At 44.0% G+C, this 23,897-nt stretch overlaps 1 protein-coding gene across 2 annotated transcripts in view; it reads left to right on the forward strand.

Annotated features, from left to right (window-relative positions):
- Window positions 1–23,897, forward strand: part of CMTR1 (cap methyltransferase 1) — a 70,997-nt gene that overhangs the window by 34,966 nt on the left and 12,134 nt on the right. For both annotated transcript variants that reach the window (XM_074989791.1, XM_074989789.1), the window contains 9 exons: window positions 5,514–5,665; window positions 14,015–14,173; window positions 19,862–19,954; window positions 20,553–20,624; window positions 21,259–21,353; window positions 21,454–21,526; window positions 21,743–21,941; window positions 22,491–22,609; window positions 22,864–22,960. In XM_074989791.1, the coding sequence (XP_074845892.1) occupies window positions 5,514–5,665; window positions 14,015–14,173; window positions 19,862–19,954; window positions 20,553–20,624; window positions 21,259–21,353; window positions 21,454–21,526; window positions 21,743–21,941; window positions 22,491–22,609; window positions 22,864–22,960 (1,059 nt within the window). The remainder of the gene's footprint in view (window positions 1–5,513; window positions 5,666–14,014; window positions 14,174–19,861; window positions 19,955–20,552; window positions 20,625–21,258; window positions 21,354–21,453; window positions 21,527–21,742; window positions 21,942–22,490; window positions 22,610–22,863; window positions 22,961–23,897) is intronic.

Consider the following 23,897-nt stretch of genomic DNA (forward strand, 5'->3'; position numbering starts at 1 on the left):
TAACAGAAAATATTTACCTTCAATGTGTGATATAAAAAAGTATCACATGCTTGTGGCAAACCTGTGAGTTGTTCATGGAACACCAGTGGTACATGGAACATAATCTTAGAAACACTATTTAAATGACTCAAACTGTAGCATACAATCTTTATGGATGAAAATTCCAGACTTGAAAAATAGTGGTAGGAAGATACTACCAACACCCTGACCGGGATGGTGACGGTGATTTTGAAATTCTTAGGGAGATGAGAGGCAACACAAAACCCACTAATAATGATATATTTAATTAATCCCTGTGTTGAGTGGGTACATTTCACCCTAAGACAAAATGAAAAGATACTTTAGGGACCATTAATGTCTGCATCTTAGAGTAGCTGTTCTTGGAACCCACAAGGTGATAGGCAAGCTCCTGAATAGAACCCAGGAGTTGGTCGAAGAGGTGAATATAGTTAAATGCTTCGTATAGTGGTGATAACGTAATTAAATATAGCGTGCCTGTGTGTGTGGTAGGGGGAGGGACTACCAAAGAAGTGCACTATAGTTGCATTTAACATCAAAAAGTAAAACTAGTCAAAATGATGCTAATTAAATGGAAATTAAAAGGATGAGTCAGAAGAGTGCAGTGCCTGTAAGCGGTATGAAAACTAGGTAAAAACACTAGAATTTAGCTTAAGCCTATGTTTATATCCCTCTTCCCACCCTCCAAAAATAGTTAGAGGACCAAAAATGCCTCAGTGGCTAAACAACAGAGTAAAAGAGGCAGCTAGAAACAAAAAAGACAGTCTTTAAAATTTGGAAATCTGTTCTGAAGAAAATAGAAAGGAGCGTAAACTCTAATAATTGTAAAAGTGTTAAAAGAAAGGCCAGAAAAAGAATTTGAAAATGAATTAGCAAAAGCCACGCACACAAATAAAAGGTACATCAGAAGCAGGATGACTGGCAAATAACTAGTGGGCTAATGGATAACTGAGGTGCTGAGAAACCAAATTAATTCTTTGTATCACTTTTCACTGCAGAGGCTGTGAGGGAGATTTCCATACCTGAGCCATTCTTTTTTAGAAACTGTCCCTGACTGGGGCGTCAGTAAAGGAGGTTTTGGAACAAATGGATAAATAGTAATAAGTCACCAGGACCAAAAGATATTCACACAAGTGTATTGAAGGATTGCAAATATGAAACTGTAGAACTAATACCATGAATAAACAACATAAAATAATCCAATTTAAATAAAAAAAATTGATATTTTTTTCAAAAATAATTTGTATCTATCTTTCCTAGTCCCAGAATAGCGTTGGCTAAAGGACTTCTATATTATGTACAAAATAATGGGAAAAAAAATCTACAGTTGATGATAAGCTTCTTGGATCAGGCTTGAGACAGCGTATAGCAAGAATGTTGGAGGTTTTAGGCTGCTTAATCTTTCTGTGCCTCCTATCCTTTTATGGTCTTGATGTTGTATCACCTACTAAGATTGCAAGCTCTTCTGTTTCCCTTATGCTAACTTGGTGCAATGTAAGGGTTTAAAGACACACGTTCAACCTAATAGTGTTTGCTGCTACAGAGAGAATCTTTTGTTGCGCTGTTTAAGGTAAATCTAAAGTCATTGAAGGGCTGATGGAAACTCTGGAGTTAATTGAGAGCTCTAGTGGGGTGTCTCAGGAGAACGGGGTGAACAATGGACAATGGAGTGCCTCTCTTCTGATAGCTTGGAGCCGGGGTTGAAAACTCTTGTAAGCAGGAAACTTTCCTGGGCCAGTGCCTTTAATCTCTTGAGTCAGCTTTCCTTTTTAGAGAGGTTGTGTTTGTTCTTATGGTTGTGAAGGAAACCTTCCAAATATGACTCAGATACACCTGGTGCAGCCTGTTTCTGAGACTTTGGGGCTCTGGAAGGGGTGCAGTGAGGTGGGAGGGACTTGAGAGCTGCTATTAGGGGGACAAAGACCCTGGTCTTGCTCCTGGCTTGGTGGAATGCCAGCCACATCTGCTCAGAGTAGATGACTGTGGGCAGGACCTCTTTCACTCCCCTGGAGCACAGGATACGGAAGGTGTCAGTGTTTGGAACAGGAGGTCCAGCTGCCCAAGCAGACAGTTGCATTGTGGGGTTCCCATAGAGCCTTCTGCTTGGTGGATGATATTTGCTGGGTCACATCCCACAGAACCCTGCGTTAGGAAGATAGCGGGAAGGCTTGCTACCAATGGTCTACAGACTGGTCAGGGCCTTCCTGCTCCTTAGCCCACTGCTCCCTGTTTTGGGGTGAGATGGGGGTCTGGTTCAGAAGGAAGAAAAACTCGGTTCCTGTCACATTATCAAAGGACCATATGTGTGGGATGAATCATAGAATCATAGGCCTGGAAGGGACCTCAGGAGGTCATCTAGTACAGCCCCCTGCTTCAAGCAGGATCAACCCCTGCTAAGTCATCCCAGCCAGGACCTTGTCAAGCCAGGACTTAAAAACCTTTGGGGATGGAGAATCCACCACCTCTCTAGGCAACGTATTCCAGTGCTTCACCACCCTCCTCGTGAAGTAGTTTTTCCTAATATCCAACCTACACCTCTCCCTCTTTAACTTCAGACCATTACTCCTTGTTCTGCTATCTGACACCATTGAGAACAGTTTCTCAACATCCTCTTTAGAGCTCCCCTTCAGGAAGTTGAAGGCTGCTATTAAATCACCCTTAAGTCTTCTCTTCTGAAAATTAAACAAGCCCAAATCCCTCAACCTCTCCTTATAGTCTTGTGCCCCAGCCCCTTAATCATTTTTGTTGCCCTCTGATGAACCTGCTGCAACACATCCATATCCTTTTCGTACTGGGGGGCCCAAAACTGAACACAATATTCCAGATGTGGCCTCTCCGGTGCCGAATAGAGGGGAACAACCACTTCTCTAGATCTGTTCAAAATTCTCCTAATGCACTGTAGTGTGCCGTTAGCCTTCTTGGCCACAAGGGCACACTGTTTACTCATGTCCAGGCTTTCATCCACAATAACCCCTAGATCCCTTTCTGCTGTACTGCTGCTTAGCCAGTCGGTCCCCAGCCTGTGACAATCCTTGGGATTCTTCCGCTCCAGGTGCAGGACTCTACACTTCTCCTTGTTGAACTGCATCAGATTTCTTTTGGCCCAATCCTCCAATTTATTGAGGTCACTCTGCATTCTGTCTCTACCCTCCAGCGTATCTACCTCTCCCCCAGCTTTGTCTCATCTGCAAACTTGCTGAGGGTGCAATCTAGTCCTTCATCTGGGTCATTAACAAAGATGTTGAACACCACCGGCCCCAGGACTGAGTCTTGCGGCACTCTGCTTGAAACCGACTGCCATCCAGATATTGAGCCATTGATCACTACCCGTTGGGCCCAACCGTCAAGCCAACTTTCTGTCCATCTTAAAGTCCAAGGATCCAATCCGTACTTCCTTAACTTATGGGCAAGAATGTTGTGGGAGACTGTATCAAAAGCTTTGCTGAAGTCAAGTCACATCCACTGACTTCTCCTTGTCCTCAGAGCCTGTTACCTTGTCCTAGAAGCTAATCAGATTGGTTAGGTAGGACTTGCCCTTGGTGAATCCATGTTGGCTACTTTTGATCACTTTCCCCTTTTCCAAGTGCTCCAAAATAGATTCCTTGAGGATCCCCTTCATTATTTTCCCAGGGATTGAGGTAAGGCTGACGGGTCTGTAGTTCCCTGGATCGTCCTTCTTTCCTTTTTCAAAGAGGGGCACTACGTTTGCCTTTTTCCAGTCATCTGGGATCAGTCCCGATCTCCAAGAGTCTTCAAAGATAACGGCCAAAGGCTCGGCAGCGACATCTGCCAATTCCCTGAGTACCCTTGGGTGCATTAAATCCAGACCCATTGATGTGTACACATCTAGTTTTTCTGGATAGCTCAGAACTTGTTCCTTCCCCACAGATGGCTGCCCTCCACCTTCCCATAGTTCATTGTCTAGGATCAAAGTATGGGAGTTGACTTTGTCCATGAAGACTGAGGCAAAAAAGCATTGACTAAGTCAGCTTTTCTTATATAATCTGTCACTAGGTTACATCTCTCATCTAGTAACGGCCTCACAACTTCTCTGATAACCCTGCTTATTGCTGACATGCCTGTAGAAACCCTTCTTGTTACCCTTCACATTCCTTGCCAGCTTCAGTTCCAATTGTGCTTTCGCTTCTCTGATTACTGCCTGGCATTCTCCAGCCCTATATTTATGCTCCTCCTTAGTCAACTGTCCACGTTTCCATTTCTTGTACGCATCCTTTTTGAGTTTAAGGTGACTAAGGATTGCCTACCATGGATGGCTGGAGAATGACCTCTTTCTCTCTCTCAAACTGAGCCTGGGAAGGTGCAGTCCAGGATTTAAATTTTATTTTGTGGGAGTGATGCAGTATTTTGTGGAAGTTGGAAGGGCATCAATAATGGATGTCTCTCATAGGGATTTGCATGGCTGTATCAGAGGTTTGTACTGGTGTAGCTCCATCAGTCTGATTACCTCAGTATGAAGTCCTTGATGTTGACTGGACCAGAGAGACTTTGTGAGTAGGTGTTTGAGAAGCAGCTGGAGATCTTTACACTGACCTACCCCAGCAAGTGGGGAGAGTTTGACTGCCAACGTAACAGAGGTTTCATGTAAAAAGCTTTATTTTATTATTGTTTTTATCATTGATAAATCCTGACATTTGCCTTCCTGGAATCCAGTGTGCTGGGCTGGAATTGCACTCTAGGTGTCCAGCATGGCTTAGTGACCCACTTGGTGAATGTCCAGTGTAGCTACACGTGCTAGGCAGAAAGCAGAAGCTGTGTCTCCACTCTAGTAGGGAGCATTATCCACCAGTTCTTCCCTATAATCTCATTCAGTAATAGCCCCACTTCCCTGGTAACACTACCTCTAAGGGAGCTGACAGCTGCCCACTCCTTGTTGTCTTTCTTAGCATCTTGGGAGATTCTGCCCTATAGGTTCTGCCCTGTGCTGCTGACATTTGGGCTACGTTCCAACAGCATTTCAGTGTACTGCTCAGTTACAGAAGTCTGGGCAGAAGATGGTCTATACAAGCCTACAGTATTTCTGCATTGTACACATGCAAGATATAGAATTAGATTCTACATGTATGGTTCAGAGCGTAAGTGGATTACTGTGGTCCAGAATGACCTCCACCTTCCTCATTCACACTATCTGATACAGTAAACCTTCGTCTCTGAAACAACATCTGCTAGTCAGAAAAGAGTATGGTGTTTATTGCAAATGTAAATGTGAGCTTGTTCTCAAGGGAGAAATTGAGTGGAAGCCATGAGGTGACAGGGGGCTGGCTTTCACCTTACAGGTGGAACGAGGTAGCAAAATAGCTGGTATTTTGTTTTGACAGTTGCATCTGAAATCTGCATGCTTCCCAACAGCCAGGCTGAGCAGATGCTCCACTGTCCCCTAGCCTGTTGGGATGTGGATTTGGAATCCCAGTGTACAGCTTCTCTTCTGATTAGTGAAACAAGTGCGTGCTAATTTCTACCCTCTGTTTCATTTTCAGAGTCTTCCAGTAGCGGCAGCGGCTCTGACAGTGAGAATGAGGAGAGGCGACCTGTTTTTGGCTCTGACAGCAATGAGTTCAAAGGAGACTCTCTTGTGGAGGGCACCTCCTCCCGCTACTCCATGTATAACAGTGTCTCCCAAAAGCTCATGGTAGGTCAAAGTCATTTCTAAGCCTGTTGCTAAAACCAGATGAGCAGCTGAGAGTAAAATTGAGTGCATTCTGCTGTGAGAGGTGCTCCTGGCATACACCATTGTGCCTTTCAAGGCCAGGATTTATTCAGAGGGCTGTTCTGTCTCCACCAGTCACAGCTAGTGATGACTGTAACCCTAGGCAGATCAGATGCTAATTAAAAGGCTAGAACCACGGTGAATTTCATCTTTCTTGGTAGCAAAGGAGACCTCAGTCCAACTAACTACATGTTCCACACAAATCTAAGTCAGTCTTGCTCCACACACATTCTGTACAAAAATGTATTCCTGCTAGCCCTAGGCTGCGGAATTTCAAAGAGGCTTATGGCTCAGCAAATCTTGAAATAGATTTAAATGTAAATGCCTTGCTGAGCTTGAGGCGTTGGAGTCCTGCACCATTTGTGAAACTTGATGAAGCTCTCTTTTATATCACCTTTTCCAGACTGGGGCAATTTCCACGGAGGCAGCGGTAGGAGCTTTTTGATAAAGTATCAGGCAGGCTTTGCTTTACCATGCCTCCAGAGCAGGCCTTCCAAATATTACTAAAACACAATTTTCCCTTCAGGTAGCACCAGATCCCCCATGGGCTTCTGAGACCTCAGTCTGGGCTGGTGGCTGTAACATACGTAATTTCTAGAGCAAACAGATATCAGAAAAAGGGGCATGAAAGTAATGATACTCCATTGTGACAAACAGACCCATCAGTGGTGGTCGGGGGAGGGCAAAGGTGGCAGTTGTCCTGGGGACCAGCAACACAAATGGACCTGGAGCTCCCAGATGCTGTTATGGTGCCAGTGTCTGGAGCACTGCACTTTTAAGCCACTGCCAGAGTGGTGCATGGTGTACTCCAGGGAGAGGTGGTGTACCGCTGTGGGCAGCACTGACCGCTGGCTGCCCCCAGCCCTGCCCATTCTGCCCAATGCACCACCCCCTGTGAGGAATTGCTGATGTGGAGCAGGCCCTCCGCTCACCTTGCCCAGCGAGGTTGTCAGCCTTGATGGTGACATCTGAGTAGAATAGTTGCTTCTGGCACAGCTGGTTGGAGAGCTGCCGCATATTGACTTCACTTGGCAGAGCACCACGGGTTGAGAGTGAGTTCTGGCTGCAGTGGTGTGTGCACAGAGCCTGGCTACTGAATAAAGTATTTTACAAATGAAGTCCATTTTGGCCCTCAACAGTGGCAAAGCCAGTACCTGGCTTTCTAAGTATACTTCCCTAACTAGCCCTGTGTGCATTGGAGAGAAGACTCTTAGCATGATTTTGTAAGGTGTGGCATTGCTCACGGAAATGCACATGCCATACAGTATTAACCACTTACCTTGTGGCTGCCCTGCACTGCTTGAGCCTTTCCCCCCAGATGCCTGCATAATTTGTAATTTCAGGTGACCGATTCCTTTTGTGATCCTCCCATCTCCAGTAGTTACCTGCATTATGTATGTTTTTGTTGCCTCTGCTGCTCTGTAGCAATGGGACAGGGTGGTCTGAGGCCCTGAAAGTTGTAAGAGAGCCAAAGACCCAGTGGGAAGACTTGCTTGGCTATTCACTGCCCAAGAAAGAGAGCTGGTCAGAGGAAGCGATAGCTGTACCCACTGAGAGTGTTATGCTGGAGGGCAGAGCCTGGAGGTCAGGGCCCCAAGTGGAAGATGGGTGGTCTTTAAAGTCCTCAGCTGTAAACATTAAAATATCAAAAGAACAGCAAGGGATTCACTAGAAGAGGTGGGGGTGGTAAAATGATTAGCTGTCCAGCAGATGGAGTCTGAACAGTAACTATCAGCCAAGTTTGAAAAGCACCAAGATGAGCAGTACAAACAGGAGGTTTAACAGTGGGTTGAGGTGACACCTACAGGTTTTAGATGGGGGCGCATGAAGGTGACTCATCAGATTCCCTAAGTGGGCCATAGGGGGAGGGATGAGATGTTGGCCACAATTTTGTAAAGATTTTTCTGGCCAAATGTTCTTGAAGAAGTAGCTAAATGGTGTTAGTTCTGCCCTGAGTGTTAGGTGGTCAGAAGCAATTAAAAATGATAGCTGTTGATTGAGAGTCCTGCAGCGCATGTGCAATTTAAAAGGGTTGAAACCGATATTATGGACCTATTAGAATGAAGTCCCCAGGGGAACAGATGCATTTTAGTTACTTGACTATATAACTTGATATCCCAAGGCTTAGATCCTAGTTACACAGGGTTACTGCTAAGAGAATTACAGAAGAGTGGCTGACCATGTTTGGTTGTGTAGTGTGACAGTTTCTTGGGTGCCCAGGACTGAGAATCACCATTGTTTCCTTCCTCCCTCATTGCAAAAGTGTCTTGTTGGTGCTAAACTGGGTGTCCTCATCTGCCAGCCTTATCCAGTCAGGTGCCTCAGAACCTTGCCAGCTCTCACTTCTCAGTGGTGTGTAGTACAGGTGCATTGCAATCTCTGAGTCCCTCTGAAAAGCATCCTTTATAGTATCTGGATGCTCACAGAAATTACCAAGTTGTTTCCAGAAGAGACCGTACACACAGTTTGGTAAAACTCACAGTCTGGTACTTCCTAACATTATAGCATTGGAAATACATTTATTGTGAATCAATCATAAACTTCTGACCAAAGCTTAAGTTTGTTTTAAAAAAAAAAAAAAAGTATAAACAGTTATGCATGGAATGCAAAACGTAAAATGCAATCTTATTTCTATACTTATTAATTGGTTACTTTTCCTATTTAGTAAAATCAATTTCCTGTTTAATAAAGTAGATTCCTGTTTAATGAAGATTTTCATCCAAAGATTCATTCTTTGACAGTGATGCTGGTTTTCAGTCAAAACCAGTATGTAAGTGTTTATGAAAACTCTGTCCCATTCAAATGACTTCTTCAGTATATGGACACACCAAATGCCTTTCTTTTCCCCGTACGTGGTCCTGTAAACATTTGAAGTGTCTCCCCTTGTTTGTTCTATGGTGTGCTGACCCCACGTCAACTTCACATCCTCAGATTGACTCGAAATGCAACGATATCTCCCATAATGTTTGGCTTGTAATATTTAATTTATGGCAGAGACCCGAGTGGGTGAAGAGATGTAGAAAATCTGTCAGTCAGCTCTACCTTGCTGCATAGTTTAAAACATCTTTTCTGTAGGTGCACATACCTCTTTACATGTCATCTGGATACATAACCGTATCAATAAGTATCACAGCAGCTTTTGTTTGACATTGCTCAAGGCACACCAATTTCGTGTTATTTATCCATAGTAGCATGGCCTTGTCAATGCCATGTAGTGGATGAACACTGCAGCAATAGATAAATAGATGTCTGGTGGATCACGTGCTTAGATGCGATAAGTTAATCTTAGAGCATGCTCCCATAGAGGCCAGTACTTCACCAAAACAAGCAAGCAAGATGCTCCACTGAGTATGTCAGCTTCAAATCAACAGCAATGAAGACAAGTCCTAATGCTATATCAAAACTAGAGACTGTCCAATGGCACAGCTGTAAGGTGTCTTGTGTTGCAGCTCTATGCTGATGAAAGAGAGCTATCTTATTGGAATAATTAAGACACCCCCAATGAATGGCACTAGCTGTTCTGGCAGGAGAGTGTCTCTCGCCAACTTAGTGCCGTCCATGCTGATGCCTCTGTCAATGTCACTTATGTCACTCGGGAGTGTGTTCTCACACTCCTGGGCGACATTATTTTCAGTAATAAAAGTAGTGTAGACATAGCCTAAGGAGTAAACCTTTTGCCAGCTGGCAATAAGTGATTCTTGAGGTTGCAAGTGGGAATCCCTGGAGAGATCTAGATGGGTGAGAGAGAGAATTTCCAGGCACCACTAATAAGAATTGTATCAACTCTTGGACATGAAACCCACTTGGATGATGCCTTATCATTCCCAGGTGAAGAGCCTAGTAAAAGGATTATTCAGTTCCTTAAAAAGGTGTTGAAAAGATACCTCATCTGAGAAAGGAATATGGTTCTGCTTTCTCTTACTTTTATATTGAGATGTCATTTGAACTCCATTTTATTTGTTGCACAGCCATCAACCCTTGTGGGGGGTGCATTAGACCTAATCAGAGTTGGGGGAGAGAAACGGTTAATTCCTCCAGTGCTAGTTGTTATGTTATAAACATAGGGAGCATGCTCGCAAAAGACTTCCATGAAGCTAAAGAAAAGATAGAGGAGGCCCAGAATGGACAAGCGAGGTGATACAGTAAACAGGCCTCGGAACAATGGTGCAGAGTAAATTTCTGTTGTTGCCAAAAGTAAACTATTAGCTAAACCACAAGGCCTGTTTTATAGTATTAAGACAAAAAAGGTGGTGACTTATGCATTCAGTTTCTCAGGAAAGAGAGAGAGAATGCTTTTTAAACTGATTTGAAGGAAAACTAAGAATTTCGCATCAATTACCACCCTGAATCACATAATAATCTAATTACGATGGATAAAAAGAATAGGAGGCAAGAGACCATCCCACAGAGCTGTAGGGTAACTGCTGAACATGCACATTAGAGCTAGCGTCTCAGTAAATTGCACTGTTTAGTTTCTGTTGTTCCAAGAGAAACTGGCGTGATTCAGTATGTAATTGACTGGAAGGGCATGGTTCTCTCTCCAAAAGATCATGCCAGATTCCAGAACATCTGAAACTGAAAATGGAGGAGGAAATAAAGCCAGATGTTAACTCTATGAATAATTGAGTCCATTAAGGAGTCCTTGGTGCTCTCCATGAGTGAAAGTTTAAAACACACACATGCACATGCCTGGGGAAAGTTGCTTCTGTACAGATTTCAGAAAACTGCTATTTAAAAAATTGATAATTCTCCTATGCTCCAGATAGATTATTTGTTGGACTTTTTAGGCATTGCTAAATATGGTACCTTGGATTTAGCCTAAGGTTATAGGCAAATTCCCCTGGAGAAGGAGTTCAAATATAAAATTACCTTGTCTCAGGGACTATATCAGTTTAAGATAATGCTGTTTTGCTTGTATCAGACCTTAGCAACATTCCAGTGCCTTGAGGACTGGCTGTTAACAGCCTTAGGTAAGCTATGTTATGGTATGCCTTGATGATATGATCATTTGCAGTTGTGACAGGAAAGACACCTGCCACACACATTGTTAATGACAGGTGAGATAAGTAGAGCCATTTTACTGCTAATCTTCAAATTATATTCTGGGCAGTTTTGAGACTAGATAACAAGGATATATTGTTAGCAATGGAAAACATTAAGCTAAAAGAGTCTAAGGTTAAAGCAGTTATACAGGCTGATATCCCCCTCACAAAGAAAGAAGGAAATCTTTCCTGGGATTTGCTATTTATTATAATAGGCTTATTCTCCAGTTATCACAGATTGTTGTCCCTCTGACAGATTTATTAAAAAAGCCAGGAAAAAAGGTTAAGCTAGACTGAAGAATATCAAATCGCTTTTGATGTATTAAAAAAGGGCCTGTAGCTCAGAGCCTGTACTATAAATCCGGACTAAAAAGCTCTTTATAGCTCAGCCAAATGCATCTGAGGTAGGATTGGAGTTGTATTAATCCAAGGGAAGAACCGAGAAAAATACCTAATCTCATGTGTTAGTAGGAAACTATTCCTAAGGGGGCACTGGGGCAGTACTCTAGAAGATTGTCTTGCAATAAAATGAGATGTAGAAATGCGAAGATTTTACTTGTTAGGCTCCATTCTCATACGTCAACATGTGCTCACCTGGTTAAGTACAATGGAGGATAAGAACAATTGCTTTACAAAGTGTTGTTCAGCCCCACCTCTGTGTTAATTAGAGAGAACATGTAGCAGGGAAACAACACAGAAATGCTGACAACCAGCTGAGATGCAAACAAAAACAGTAGTTTTCCCTTAAGAAAATAGGCATTTGACAGGGTTGTCTGAGGCTTTGTGGAGTTGTACGAGTTGAGGAAGGTTTTTCTTTTTTTTTTTTTTTTTTAAGTTTCTTTGGTTTATAAAACTGCATTGTATAACCTGAGGTTGAGTAAAAGTGATCCAAATGGAGTATGAACAACATTTCCCTTTCCTTCCCAAAGTCTGCTTTTTTCTAATTATGCTGCATTATTTTCCTGTTCTAGTTCCCTTTTCATTTTCTTGGGGAATAAAATAGTGTTCAGAATTTGAGTGCTGGCACCTGGAAATTAATTGAATTGTCATGGCAGTAGTTAGCCAGGAAGAGGGGAACTAACCCAAGTATAAAAACATCCAGTGAGGCTTGGTAAGGGAGGCAGAGTCTGTGTCAGTCAGGGCAGGGAAAGGGTCAGGTAAGAGTGACTTTCCAGAGATTATAAATGGCGAGTGGTTCTGAAAGAGTGCAAGCCTTATGTGTGCAGGTAGGACACACCTTGCTGAACTAGGGGACTTCTGCCTAAGGAATGAAACTAGGATGTTCAGACCAGGAAGTTGAGAGCAGAATACTGAAACTGCTGTGCAGTCAGTTTGACGGCCGAAAGCTACAGACATGCTGAATCTGGATGTTGAGGTGTTTAAAGCTCATGAGCTGTGGCAGCATCTAGGAAGGTTTGCGTATTGAAAAGCCTTGCTGTGAAGTAAATTTTATATTTGGCCCCCTGCAAAGAAAGCATCTTTGTTTGAGTAAAGCTAGGTCCACCACATCAGAGGGCTCCGTATAGAGGATTTAGAGCTAGCATCTCCATAGAAAGGTTGTCTCCTCACCAGCTGAGATTTAAATATGATCACCAACCCCCACCATGGATTTCTCTTTCTAATAGGCCCTAAATGGAATACAGCATCCCTGTGTTTAGAGGAGACAGCACAGTAAGTGTCTTTCTGTGGCTTTCAGCTTATTACAAATAGTATCTGACTCTCATCGACGTATAGTGTCTGAGCACCACAATCATTAAAGGATTTTATACTTCTTACACGCCTGGGAGTTAGGGAAGTGCTGTTTCCATTTTACATATGGGGAAAGGAAGCACATGACTTACCAAAGGTGCCACAGGAAATCTGTGGATGAGTTGGAAATCGAATCCAACTCTCCTGCATCCCAGTCCAGTGCTGTAGCCATTAGACTAGCCTCTCTGCTATCCCGAGTCTCTCTCAAGCGTGTAGCTCTGATCCTTGCATTTGGGAATTTAAACTTTTTGCACAGTTGGGAATAAAGATTTGATGGTATCCATCAAAGTGTTTTCCAAATTGAGACTAATGATTTTATACGAGCAGGAAATTAAAAATCAGAAATCTTTTGGGTACAAAATCTTAGTTCAAAATCCAGTAGCCATAAAGGTCAATATGTAAGTAATTCTGTAGTTGTCAGATTTGACCTGTGTGATTCTTAGGAAATACCAGGGAGAATAGACAGTAGAAAGGCTGCCCATGGAGATAATTGCTGCCCAGCTGCTGTGGTTACCTTTCCCTCTTGGAAAGGCTGGTGATGAACTATGAAAATGACTTTTGCTGGTGTTCAGGTGGAGAAAGAAATAAGTTAGTAATTAAAATTAACTCCCCCTAAGCCCATGTTTAAAGTGTCTGTGTGTGAGAGAGAGGGGGAGAGACTACTACTGCCCTCTGTTGAACAGAAATGAGACCTGACCAGATAGGTTCTTTTCATAGTTGTGCGGCTGAGACCTAAAAAGAGTAACATCTTGAGAAGTGCAAGTTAAAGGCAATTCTTCTCTTAGACTAAGAGCTGTGTTTAAGTGGGGAAGAGTCCTGCATTGCTCCAGGTTCTGACAGGTGTAGTTTTAACTGACAATTATGGGCATTCAGAAGAGCCCCCCCAAAACTAGATAAGTTCACAGAGGATAAGTCCATCATGGCAGGGATGGTGCCCATAGCCTCTGTTTGCCACAAGGTGGGAATGGGCCACAGGGGAGGGATCACTGGATGATTGTCTCTTCTGTTCATTCCCTCTGGGGCACCTGACATTGGCCACTGTCGGAAGACAGGATACCTGGCTAGATGGGCCTGAGGTCAGACCCAGTATGGCTGTTCTTATGTTGTTATGCACCTGTGTTTTGCATCCAGCTTCATCCCAGTGTGAAACTTTCTGCATCAACATTTGTATGTTCCACACTCTGCAGTGACAAATAGTTGCTGGCCTCCCCACTGCTTTTTCATTGAAGCTGGTTGTTCTTGCAGAGCTGAACCTCCTCTAATGATGTTGTCTTTACAGATTTAATTCTCTAGATCCAGTTCTCATTTCATCATGGGAATGAGCCGGAAGGAGAATCCTGAACACCTTAATTGAGATTCATTAAACACACTCCAAACTTTTTAATCACAGCAGTGTGACGTGGTATCATTTATCTTGCTTGGGCACAGCATACATTTGTATCCAGATGCTTCCAATGTGCTCTTTTGCTTTGTCTTCCAGGCCAAGATGGGCTTCCGGGAAGGAGAAGGTCTGGGGAAATACAGCCAGGGAAGGAAGGATATCGTCGAGGCCTCCAGTCAGAAGGGAAGGAGAGGCTTGGGACTGACCCTGAAAGGGTTTGATGGGGATCTGAACATTGACTGGCGGGATGAGCCAGAGGTAACTGCTCCCTGTGTCATGCCTCTGTTCTGCTCTGCTTTGTTCTAGGCTGGGTTCACTGTCTTAGGGGTTTCTTGCACCTTTTGATGCAATTGGCTACAGGTAGGGGCCAAGTGCCTGGTCATATCGCTTGGCAGTTCTACACTGGGCTCCCGAGCCCCTGGAGGGATGCAAGCAGGTTTCAGGGGGTCTACCAAGCAGGGCATGCATTAGATTCACTGGGGTCCAGGGTGGAAGTGAAAGTCCCTCCATATGGGGCAGAAGTCTGAGGCCCTGAATCTCGCCAGCCGGGGCTGGAGCTGAAGCTTGAGCAACTTAGCTTCCCAGGGTCCCCTCTGGTGTAGTGCACCACGTGAGTGCTCACTATCCCTTAACGCCAGCCCAGACTTTTTCAGAAAAACTTTTTACTCCTGGAGGAATTCTGCGCCCCTGTGGGAGCACAGACTCATGCTGTCTGTAGTTTTCTTTGCTCCCCTGCAGAAAAATGAGGGAGCAAAAAAATCTGTGTGGAATATGTGGTCCTTCCCCAAGAGCTCAGGCACATCTGCGTGAAGGAGCTTGCAGTATGGGGGGATGGCAGGATGAGGAGGGGGCTGGGCATGTGGGTGTGGAGAGGCATTTAGCAGCTTGGGCTGGGTGTGTGCCTGTGTGAATGATGGAGGGAAAAACTCCGTCCCTCTCACTGTTATTGCGACGCCCCCCGGGCTTGGGAGGAATAGGCTGTGGGAATGAGTCTCTGTCCCCTGAGGCAGAGCACAAAGGTAACAACTAAGGCTTTTTCTACACAAGCTGTTTGTCAGCAAAACTTCTGTTGATCAGGCTTGTTATAAAATTCACCCCCAAATGACAATAGCTTTATCAACGAAAAATGCCATGTGAGCAGCGCTCATCTGGCAGGAGGACTCTCTTGCCAGCAAAGCTGCTGCCGCTTGTGGGGAGATGGGGGTGAAAGTTGTGTCGGCAGGAGAGATCTTTCCTGTTAGCAAACAGCAGCTACATTGCACACCTTTTAGTGGCATGGCTGTAGCAGCACAGCCATAGCATAAGTAAACAGGCTTTGATACTCCCATTGTCAGTTAATTGTTCCCATTCTTAGTTAATAACTATAATAGTAAAAGTGTGTGTGTGTGTGTGTGTGTGTGTGTGTGAGTGAGTGAGTGAGTGAAAAAAAATCGTCCGGGAGCCTAAAACAGTATAAAAGTCATAAGGCTCCTTTCCATTGTTAGAGTGGTGTAAAAGAGCCTTATTATAGCAACAAGAAGTCCTGTGGCACCATATAGACCAACAGATATTTTGGAGCATAAGCTTTCGAGGGCAAAGACCCTCTCCATCAGATGCAGTGTCATCTGACGAAGCGGGTCTTTGCCCACGAAAGCTTATGCTCCAAAATATCTGTTAGTCTATAAGGTGCCACAGGACTTCTTGTTGTTTTTGAAGATACACACTAACTCAGCCACCCCTCTGATATTTCTTATAGCAAATGACAGTAAGGGAATCTCAGCTAGGAAGATCTGTGTGCTTGTTCACTTTTCTGCTGCGCCCAAATAGCATAATGGGGCTAGATTACAGCACAGGATCTATTTTACTTGCCTGTTTAAGGCAAATAAAACATTTATTAAGCAGTCAATCAGCTGTCAGATCAGTCAGAAGCAAGCACTTCCCAAAGTAGCCAGCCAGGCCCCGATGAAGTTACCAAAAGGGTATTGATTCTTTTGCATGATGTGAACAGCCTTTTCATCACGAATGACAACCAGCTACAACAGATCCTTGTGCATGAAAATTTCCTACAAAGTCACATGAAGATGGGGACACATTATTTTGCACAGCAGAGTTGTTTCAGTCATGACCTATGGTTTGTAATTGTCAATGGTTTTGCATAAAACCCTCTCCAAACTGAAGGAAGATGCAGCTCCTGGGAAAGGCAGAAACTAACATCAGAAGACCATTACAAGTAGATTGAAAAGTAAAATATCGGCAGAGAGAGGCTATATAGAGGTGAGTGGAAATATATGAAAATGTTATAATACAGAAAAAAATAAGTAGCATAGAAGAGCCATAGCAAAGGGTTCTCTTCACTTTCTCTGAGATCTTGAATAGACAGCTCTGATTTTAAACTTTTTTTAAGTGATGAATATGGTCATTTTTTTGTTGATAATACACACCTCGTTATGTAACTTTTGCACCAATTTTCACATGATGTTTTATAGATTAACAGATATATTGTAGCATAAGCTTTTGTGGGCAAAGACCTGCTTCGTCAGATGCATCTGATGAAGTGGGTCTGTGCCCATGAAAGCTTACGTTCCAGTATATTTGTTAGTGTATAAGGTGCCACAGGACTTCTCATTGTTTTTGCAGATACAGACTAACACGGCTACCCCTCTGATGGTTGTTTTATAGACTGTAATTAAATAATGCATTTTTATTATTGCGTGAGTCTCTTCTTGGATAGTGGCATAAGCCAAATAACTAAATATTGTAGGTATGTGTGTAATCATGGATAATTTACTATGCTATAAGTATAAATTAAAATCTAGACATTCAGAACTAAATATAATACAAATAAATGTATTAATCTAAGATTAAACATGTTACATGGATAGTAGACATTTGTGCTTACTCAGGTATGATCTAATTTCTACTTTCATATTTGTACAGCATGGGTGAAGACACTAGTAGGTGCCAACATCCCCTTGTCAAAGACTGACCATCCACTTGTAGGAGAATTTCTTGACATCCGGGTCTGCAGTGGTAGTGCAGTTCTTGGTAGGACACAGCTGATTCAGACATGCTTGCCTGAAAGAAAAGTAAAACTTAAAACTGAAGCTTAAAGACAAGAAAGTTGCTGCTGTCTCTCATTCATGTTGTGATGATGAGGCAAAATCAGTTCTGAATGTACTGTTTGCGCCATTACAGTTTGATTGCATGTTACCTCTGGGATACTGTGTTTTAGATGCTGTTAATCAGTTGTTTCATGGGCCCTAATCAAATCTGTAAATGAGTACCAGCTTGATTGTGAAATGTTGCAGTTGATACTGATAATGCTAGTTACACCAAAGAGGCATTTGAGTTTACCTCACTGTTTCCAGATTTTGTGCATATCGCCAATTGTTAACTTAATTGGTGAGTCATTTAGAAAGTCTTTTTAGCTGAGTGATGCATTTGTAAGGCGCTTCCAAAACATAAATCTGGTAGTTGGAAAATGAGATACTTTCATTTTGTGAATCAGAAACATCAAGAGGAATCTGCAGGTGCCAAAACATCCATTCCTCCTAGCCCAGATGGAACACACTGGAACAGCTGCTTCCATGCTGTTCAGCATCACTCTGAGAACTTTCAGTTCTACAAAGAATTTTTTTTAATGAAGAGTTTTTGTGCAAACTATTCAGAAGTTGCTGAATGATTCAACTAAGTATACGCTCTTGAAGGCACGTATCACTTTTCTCACACAGAAAAGTGAACAAATTCTCAATTTAAATTTGACATTTGCAAGCAGGAAGTCTTGCTGCTTAAAGCATTTGACCTTCTGTAAGAATTATAGATACGTTACAGTACACATCTAGAGCTCCTTTCAGAAAGCACTTCATAGCTCTTCAAATTTAGGGAGGCAGAAAACTTTTCTCCTGTTGAAAGATTTGCTTGTCTAGATCTCTTTAAAGAGGCCATGAAGTTTCTGAAAAGATTGACAAATACATATCATTTGGACAGCCAAGTCTGATTTTTCTGAGGCTTGTAGGTTATTTGATGCTCCTTGTGTTTATATCTTGCCAGAATACTGAGTACTTTCAAGCAATATCTGTTTGTTCTGAGATATCTGTGTATGGAAAAGATTCTGCCTGAAGCTATTCAAAGTCAAGTTATTTTTATAGACCTCCAAGTGTTTTGGCTTCCCATGAAAGAGAGAATTCCAGATACTGCCAAACTAGCCTTGAAATGCATAAATGCTGTCTCGAATTCTACAGATGCCGAGAGAAGTTTTTCTCCTTAGAATTTGATATTTTCTGCCAGAAGGAAGCCACTAAGTGAGGAAAAATATTGAAGGCTCTTTGTTTCTTGAAAATACTGGATTCAACTGAAATATAGGACAGTGATTAATAAAACTATATGACTTCCATATCTGAAAGTTGGAGAAATTTAAAATTATCTATTTTACTTGAATTTAATGTTTGGCGTTCTGTAATGTAATATAAATGACAATCCAGGATTAGAACCCGAATGTACAGCACTGGTTTCCAGGTGATGGGCACTGAAATGGTATGTGTTTAGCAAAGGCTGAACAAGTGTTGTTTTTTCTGTATGATAGTTTAAATAAACTACCAAAGTAAGTGAAACTGGTGTGATTATATTGCATTATTTTGAAAGATAAAATTCACAGAATTTTTAAAAATGAGAAGTCCTGTGGCACCTTATAGACAAACAGATTTTTTGGAGCATACGCTTTTTTGGGCAAAGATGACATGCCTCTGACAAAGTGGGTCTTTGCCCATGAAAGTTTATGCTCCAAAAAATCTGTTAGTTTATGAAGTGCCACATGACTTCTCATTGTTTTTGCGGATACAGACTGACATGGCTACCCCTGTGATCCTTGTCAGAATTTTTAGTGTTTTGGTGCAGAATTCCCCCAGGAGTAACAGTGACATAGTTGGGGTGTGGAGCTTTTATAGCATGCGGTTGAGGGGAAGTGCTTAGAAAGAAAAAAGTTGAGAACCTCTGAAACTGATCACTGTTCTGGCTTGCTGTGCCTTCCTCTGGGGAGTCTTTCACTGTGTTTGGCATTATCAGCTTGGATAAAACGGGGTATAAAGGCAGAGGAGGGAAGGGGCAAGAATTTTTTGTGGTAAAATTCATTCCCATGCAGCTGATGATTAGTATGTTTTTCAGGGGTGTTTATTAGCCTGTTCCAAGGGAAGTGGAGAGGCACTGCATTCCTGCATCCTCTCAGGTCCTTTCAGCATGGAGGAAATTTGGGAAGGACAGACATGAAAATAAATCCTTGATCAGCATCCCAGCAATGAGAGAGAAAATGCGACCTGAAATTTTAAAATACCTGGTACACACAGTATCTCGTTAAAAAAAACAACGCTGAGCGCTACTGACATGGTTACAATCTGTGTAAGTAGGGAGGGATCAGGCACTCTGTCTTATGTATGTACTGCACTTGGCACAATGAAGCCTTAATCATGGCTGGAGTTTCAGGGCTCTGCAGTAACACAAATAATAATTCCAGTGGCAGAGCCAGCAGGGTGCAGCGCCTCTTCCTGGAGAATTGGAGTTTATGTTCGACTTTCCCAACAGTTCCTCTTGAGATTGTAAAATGTTGGTGAAAGGCATTTCCAGTGAGAGACCCAGTCAGTGTGGCCTGGGGAGAGCATACGTGGTAAGCACCCATTGGAAATAACAGCATTTTGTATACAAGCATCTTCCCTGCTGAAATGAACCTCTTTGGGGCGGTGTGCTTCAGCCATTTTATTTCTAGATATTGTCAGCATACTGGTCATACTAAAATTATTTGGGATTAGTGGGTCACGTTAGGAAGAAAGTTATTGAGCCCTTAAGACTCGTAGGACAAAGCCTACCATGTGAAGATCATGATGGGGTTGGGACGCCAATCCATTGTATTTATTAGGCGGTTAGATTCTGCGAAAAAGCATGAGCCTCCACTTGAATCTTCCTGTCTTACGTTTGCAGCCCAGTGCCTATGAACAGGTGGACTGGTTCCCAGAATGTACCACTGAAATTCCCGATGCCCAGGAGATGAAGGAGTGGATGACCGTGGGGAAGGTATAGCTCTGAAAAGTGAAGTCACAGCAGTTCCCTCTTTTCCTTACACTGGTGGGGCTCAGGCTTGAGCAGCTGGCAGCCTGCTCTGTCATGGAGCAGAGCTGCAGAGAGCCACAGAGGTTACAGGGATGAGAGCCAAATAAGTCAGCCCAGTCCCAGTTTGATGGCAGAGTGGTGTTTGGATTGTCAGGTTGAGTTGTCGCATCATTATGTATTGCTACCATTGATACACAAGATGGCATTTGGTTTTCATCACTCTCTTTGTTGTGTTCTGTGACTGTGTTTGATACAATAGCCTTCTCTTCCACCTGCCCTCTTCCTTGCTCCTTGCAGGGGTGAGCAGAGCTGGTGGCAATTCAGAGCTGTCTGCTTTCCTCAGCTGGGTCAGACAGCAAGGGGAGTGCTTCTGGGATTCACATTCACCTCTTCTGCAGGGCAAACTAATGATGCTGCTCCCGGTCCCAGCCTGACTCTCTTGCTTATAGTGTGTTAGCACACAGGAATGATGCAACTGGTGTGTTCTGGGAAGTGCTCCACTCAGACAAATGGCACAGCATCGGATAACTGAGGTGGGGGGTGTCTCATTGTTCTTCCCTAGAGGAAGATGGTGATTGAAGATGAAACGGAATTCTGTCGTGAAGAGCTTCTGCATAATGTCCTGAAGTGCAAGGTGAGCACGCTCTTCTAGTGAGCAGTTTAAAGGCTGAGGAAGAGAAGGGGAGGGAGCTTGTAAAGAGGCATTAGAGAGAGTGGGAAGCACAGTGAAATGGGACGCCTTTCGCCACCAGCACAGATTCACCCTGGGTTGGGAATATTGGGAAGTTGTTACTGCCTGGCTGTTTGGTGACCTGTGCAAACTGATAAGCCACAAACATAACTGATGTAACTGCACCCTCAATGGCCATGTCAGCAGAGCAGCCAGCAGCTGAATGGGCTGTGGAGATCTTCCTGTTCTGCCAGGCTTCACTTTCTCTCCCAGTTCGGACCACCCCTTAGGAGGTCAGGAAGAGCTTGTGCTGGGATTGTCTGATCTCTGGCTAAATAGGTCATGCACTGTGGGTTGTCAGTCCAGCACCATTCCCTGTCACTGAGCTCACTGTAAGATCTGAACACTGAGTGGGACCAGGAATGGACATAGCTAGGTGACTGAGGGAGGATGCCAGCTTCAGGAAATGTTCCTGTGTTGGTGTCACCCACTTATGACGCACCGTAGTCATAACCTGAGGGGACGAGATCACCATGGTTTTGGAACCACGGGAGTTGCTTGTGCCATGGCTGTCATAGTTGTGGTTCTGCCTTTGCAGAGCGTGTTTGATGAACTGGATGGAGAGGAGATGCGCCGAGCCCGGACCAAATCCAACCCCTATGAGATGATCCGGGGAGCCTTCTTCCTGAACAGGTCTGAAGGGCCTCAGAGTTGGCAGTATGTTTCTCTTTTGGCTGTAGCAGCCCGGTGAGTCTAAGGCAAACTCAGAGGTGCCCTTTTTGTGCCTTCACAGAGCGGCGATGAAGATGGCGAACATGGACTACGTCTTTGACCACATGTTCACGAATCCAAAGGACTCTCATGGGGTGAGGATTTCTCTTGTCCTTTGAACTGGCTGTGCCTTCCCAAAGGGAAGGGAAAAGGGGGGAATGCCTCAGGGCACCATTGAGGACAAAGGCTATTTTAAAGAGGCAGAGTTCCTGGCTTCAAGTGTAGGAGTCTTGCAGTGGGTTGCAGTAGTTTGCTTGCTTGGTAAGAAGGTGCTATTGGACAGTTAGAATGTTCCCCATTTCCTTTTGCAGAAGCCCCTAATAAAGGAGCGGGACGCGGAGCTGCTATACTTTGCTGATGTGTGCGCCGGCCCTGGGGGCTTCTCTGAGTATGTTCTCTGGAGGAAGAAGTGGCACGCAAAAGGGTTTGGCATGACCTTGAAAGGACCAAATGACTTTAAACTGGAGGATTTCTATTCTGCCTCCAGTGAACTCTTTGAGCCTTATTATGGTATGGGTCACGTGCGCGTGCATAGGGGGCGCAGGGTGGCATCGTTGCCTATATTACAGAGATTCATCTTCTGAGTAGGTGCAGGACTGATAGTCTGTTAGCATTAGGAACCTCAGAGAAACCTGCTCACCATAAGCATCTGAGAGCCAACCTTACAGTAGATGAGGAATTGTCTCGTTCCTTCCTGGCTGGGAGGGACAATATTGTGTCGTAAGATAGTCCCTGTTCACAACTAGAGGAGGGAACAATTTGTGCGTTACCAAGCCTGAAGCATAACTTTTTAAAACCAGGTTCTAATGTGGCTTGGTTCAGTCTGGCTAATGCAAATAGAATGACAGCAGGCCAAAGAAAATTGTACTGACATCTTTCTAGTAAGACCTGTGTTTGAGAGAGCTCTTGAGAGTGGTGCTGATGCAGATCTGTGTACTCACTCGCTCATTGTTGGTGATGTTAGATCAGCGGAGGTCAAAGCATTGATCGTCTGCATGTCCTGGTCTCTTGCAGGCACTTTGCAATCATGCTTATAGCTGTCTTTTCTTTTTCCCCCAGGAGAGGGTGGGATTGATGGAGATGGTGATATCACCCGCCCAGAGAACATCACTGCCTTCCGGAATTTTGTTTTGGACAACACTGATCGCAAGGGGGTGCATTTCTTAATGGCGGATGGGGTGCGTTCATTCCTCCTTTTATCTGTGATGAGTGACCACAGCCCTCAGCCCCAGCACAGTGGCGACGTGACATCTTTTCACAGTTGCTGCGTGAGGTTTGGAGAGACTTGTCATGAAATCTCCTGACAGCAGCAGTTTATTCCCAGGAAGGGAAATGGTTGTGAATCACAAAACTTAGCTGTAAACTCCTGTAAGATTTCCCTCCAGCGAACCAATAGATTTGTAAAGATGTTCATCATTGATGTATGTTTCAGGGTTTCTCTGTGGAGGGTCAGGAGAACCTGCAGGAAATTCTAAGCAAACAGCTATTGCTTTGCCAGTTCCTGACAGGACTCTCTGTCGTCCGGACAGGTATCTTCTCTTGTCTCTCTCCTTCCTTTGCACGTGGATGCTGTCGAATGGTGTCTGTGACCATTCCTGCTGTAAAGTGAGGTTCTATTCAATGTTGTAGGCGTGGCCTCCCTAGACCCTCAAAGATTTCAGGGAATTGTGTGGTGCCCCTGCTGTGCTCCCTCCAGCTGGAGAAGGGGCAAAATACCTAAGTAAAATCCCTGTTTTACCATTGATTTTTTACACGTTATCAGCTAAAGCAGCCTCTTCCTGAGCAAACCAATTGGCTGGCAAAAGCAGCCCAGGGCTCATGCAGTTCTGACTTGCGGCCTTTCTCATTTGAAACCATCATCCTGGCTTCAGAATGAAGAGCTGCTTCCCTTAGCGATGGCTGCCACTGCTGTAGGCGCTTTGGTGACTCTCACCCGCCTGTGCTGGAATTGGTTAGTGTTCTGTGTGTCCTTTCAGAGCAGTTGGTCCTGCGCTGAGAAGCTAGAGTGGAAAGGGATTAGAAACACTCACTCGGTGCTTGCTTGTTTTGTTGCTGGGCTCACAAGTATCTGCAGCTGTGAGCCAGCAGGCACTTGCCTCTCCATGAAATTGGACAGAGTGGCTTTCTCTGAGTCTCACCTAGTCAAGCATCTCCCATGGGGCTCTCTCCTGGAGGAACGAGACGCTCAAAGCTGAGTGTGTCAGTCTGGCCCTGAGCACGAGGAGTTTTACTGGAAGGTGAAGGGTGCATGCTCCTTTGCTCAAAGCTGAGTGCGTCAGTCTGGCCCTGAGCACAGGGAGATTTACTTGCAGGTGAAGGGTGCATGCTCCTTTGCTCAGATATGTTTTCAAATTAGATTTTCATTTCAAATCTAGTTTTTGAGGCTCTTGGGGAAGGGTGAGAGCTGTGCTCTGTCTGTGCTGCTGTGCTCGAGGTCTAGGGCCCCTGCGTTGGGAGAGCTGTGGA

Source organism: Carettochelys insculpta, chromosome 3 (genome assembly GCF_033958435.1).
Source record: "Carettochelys insculpta isolate YL-2023 chromosome 3, ASM3395843v1, whole genome shotgun sequence".
NCBI classification, from domain to species: Eukaryota; Metazoa; Chordata; order Testudines; family Carettochelyidae; genus Carettochelys; species Carettochelys insculpta.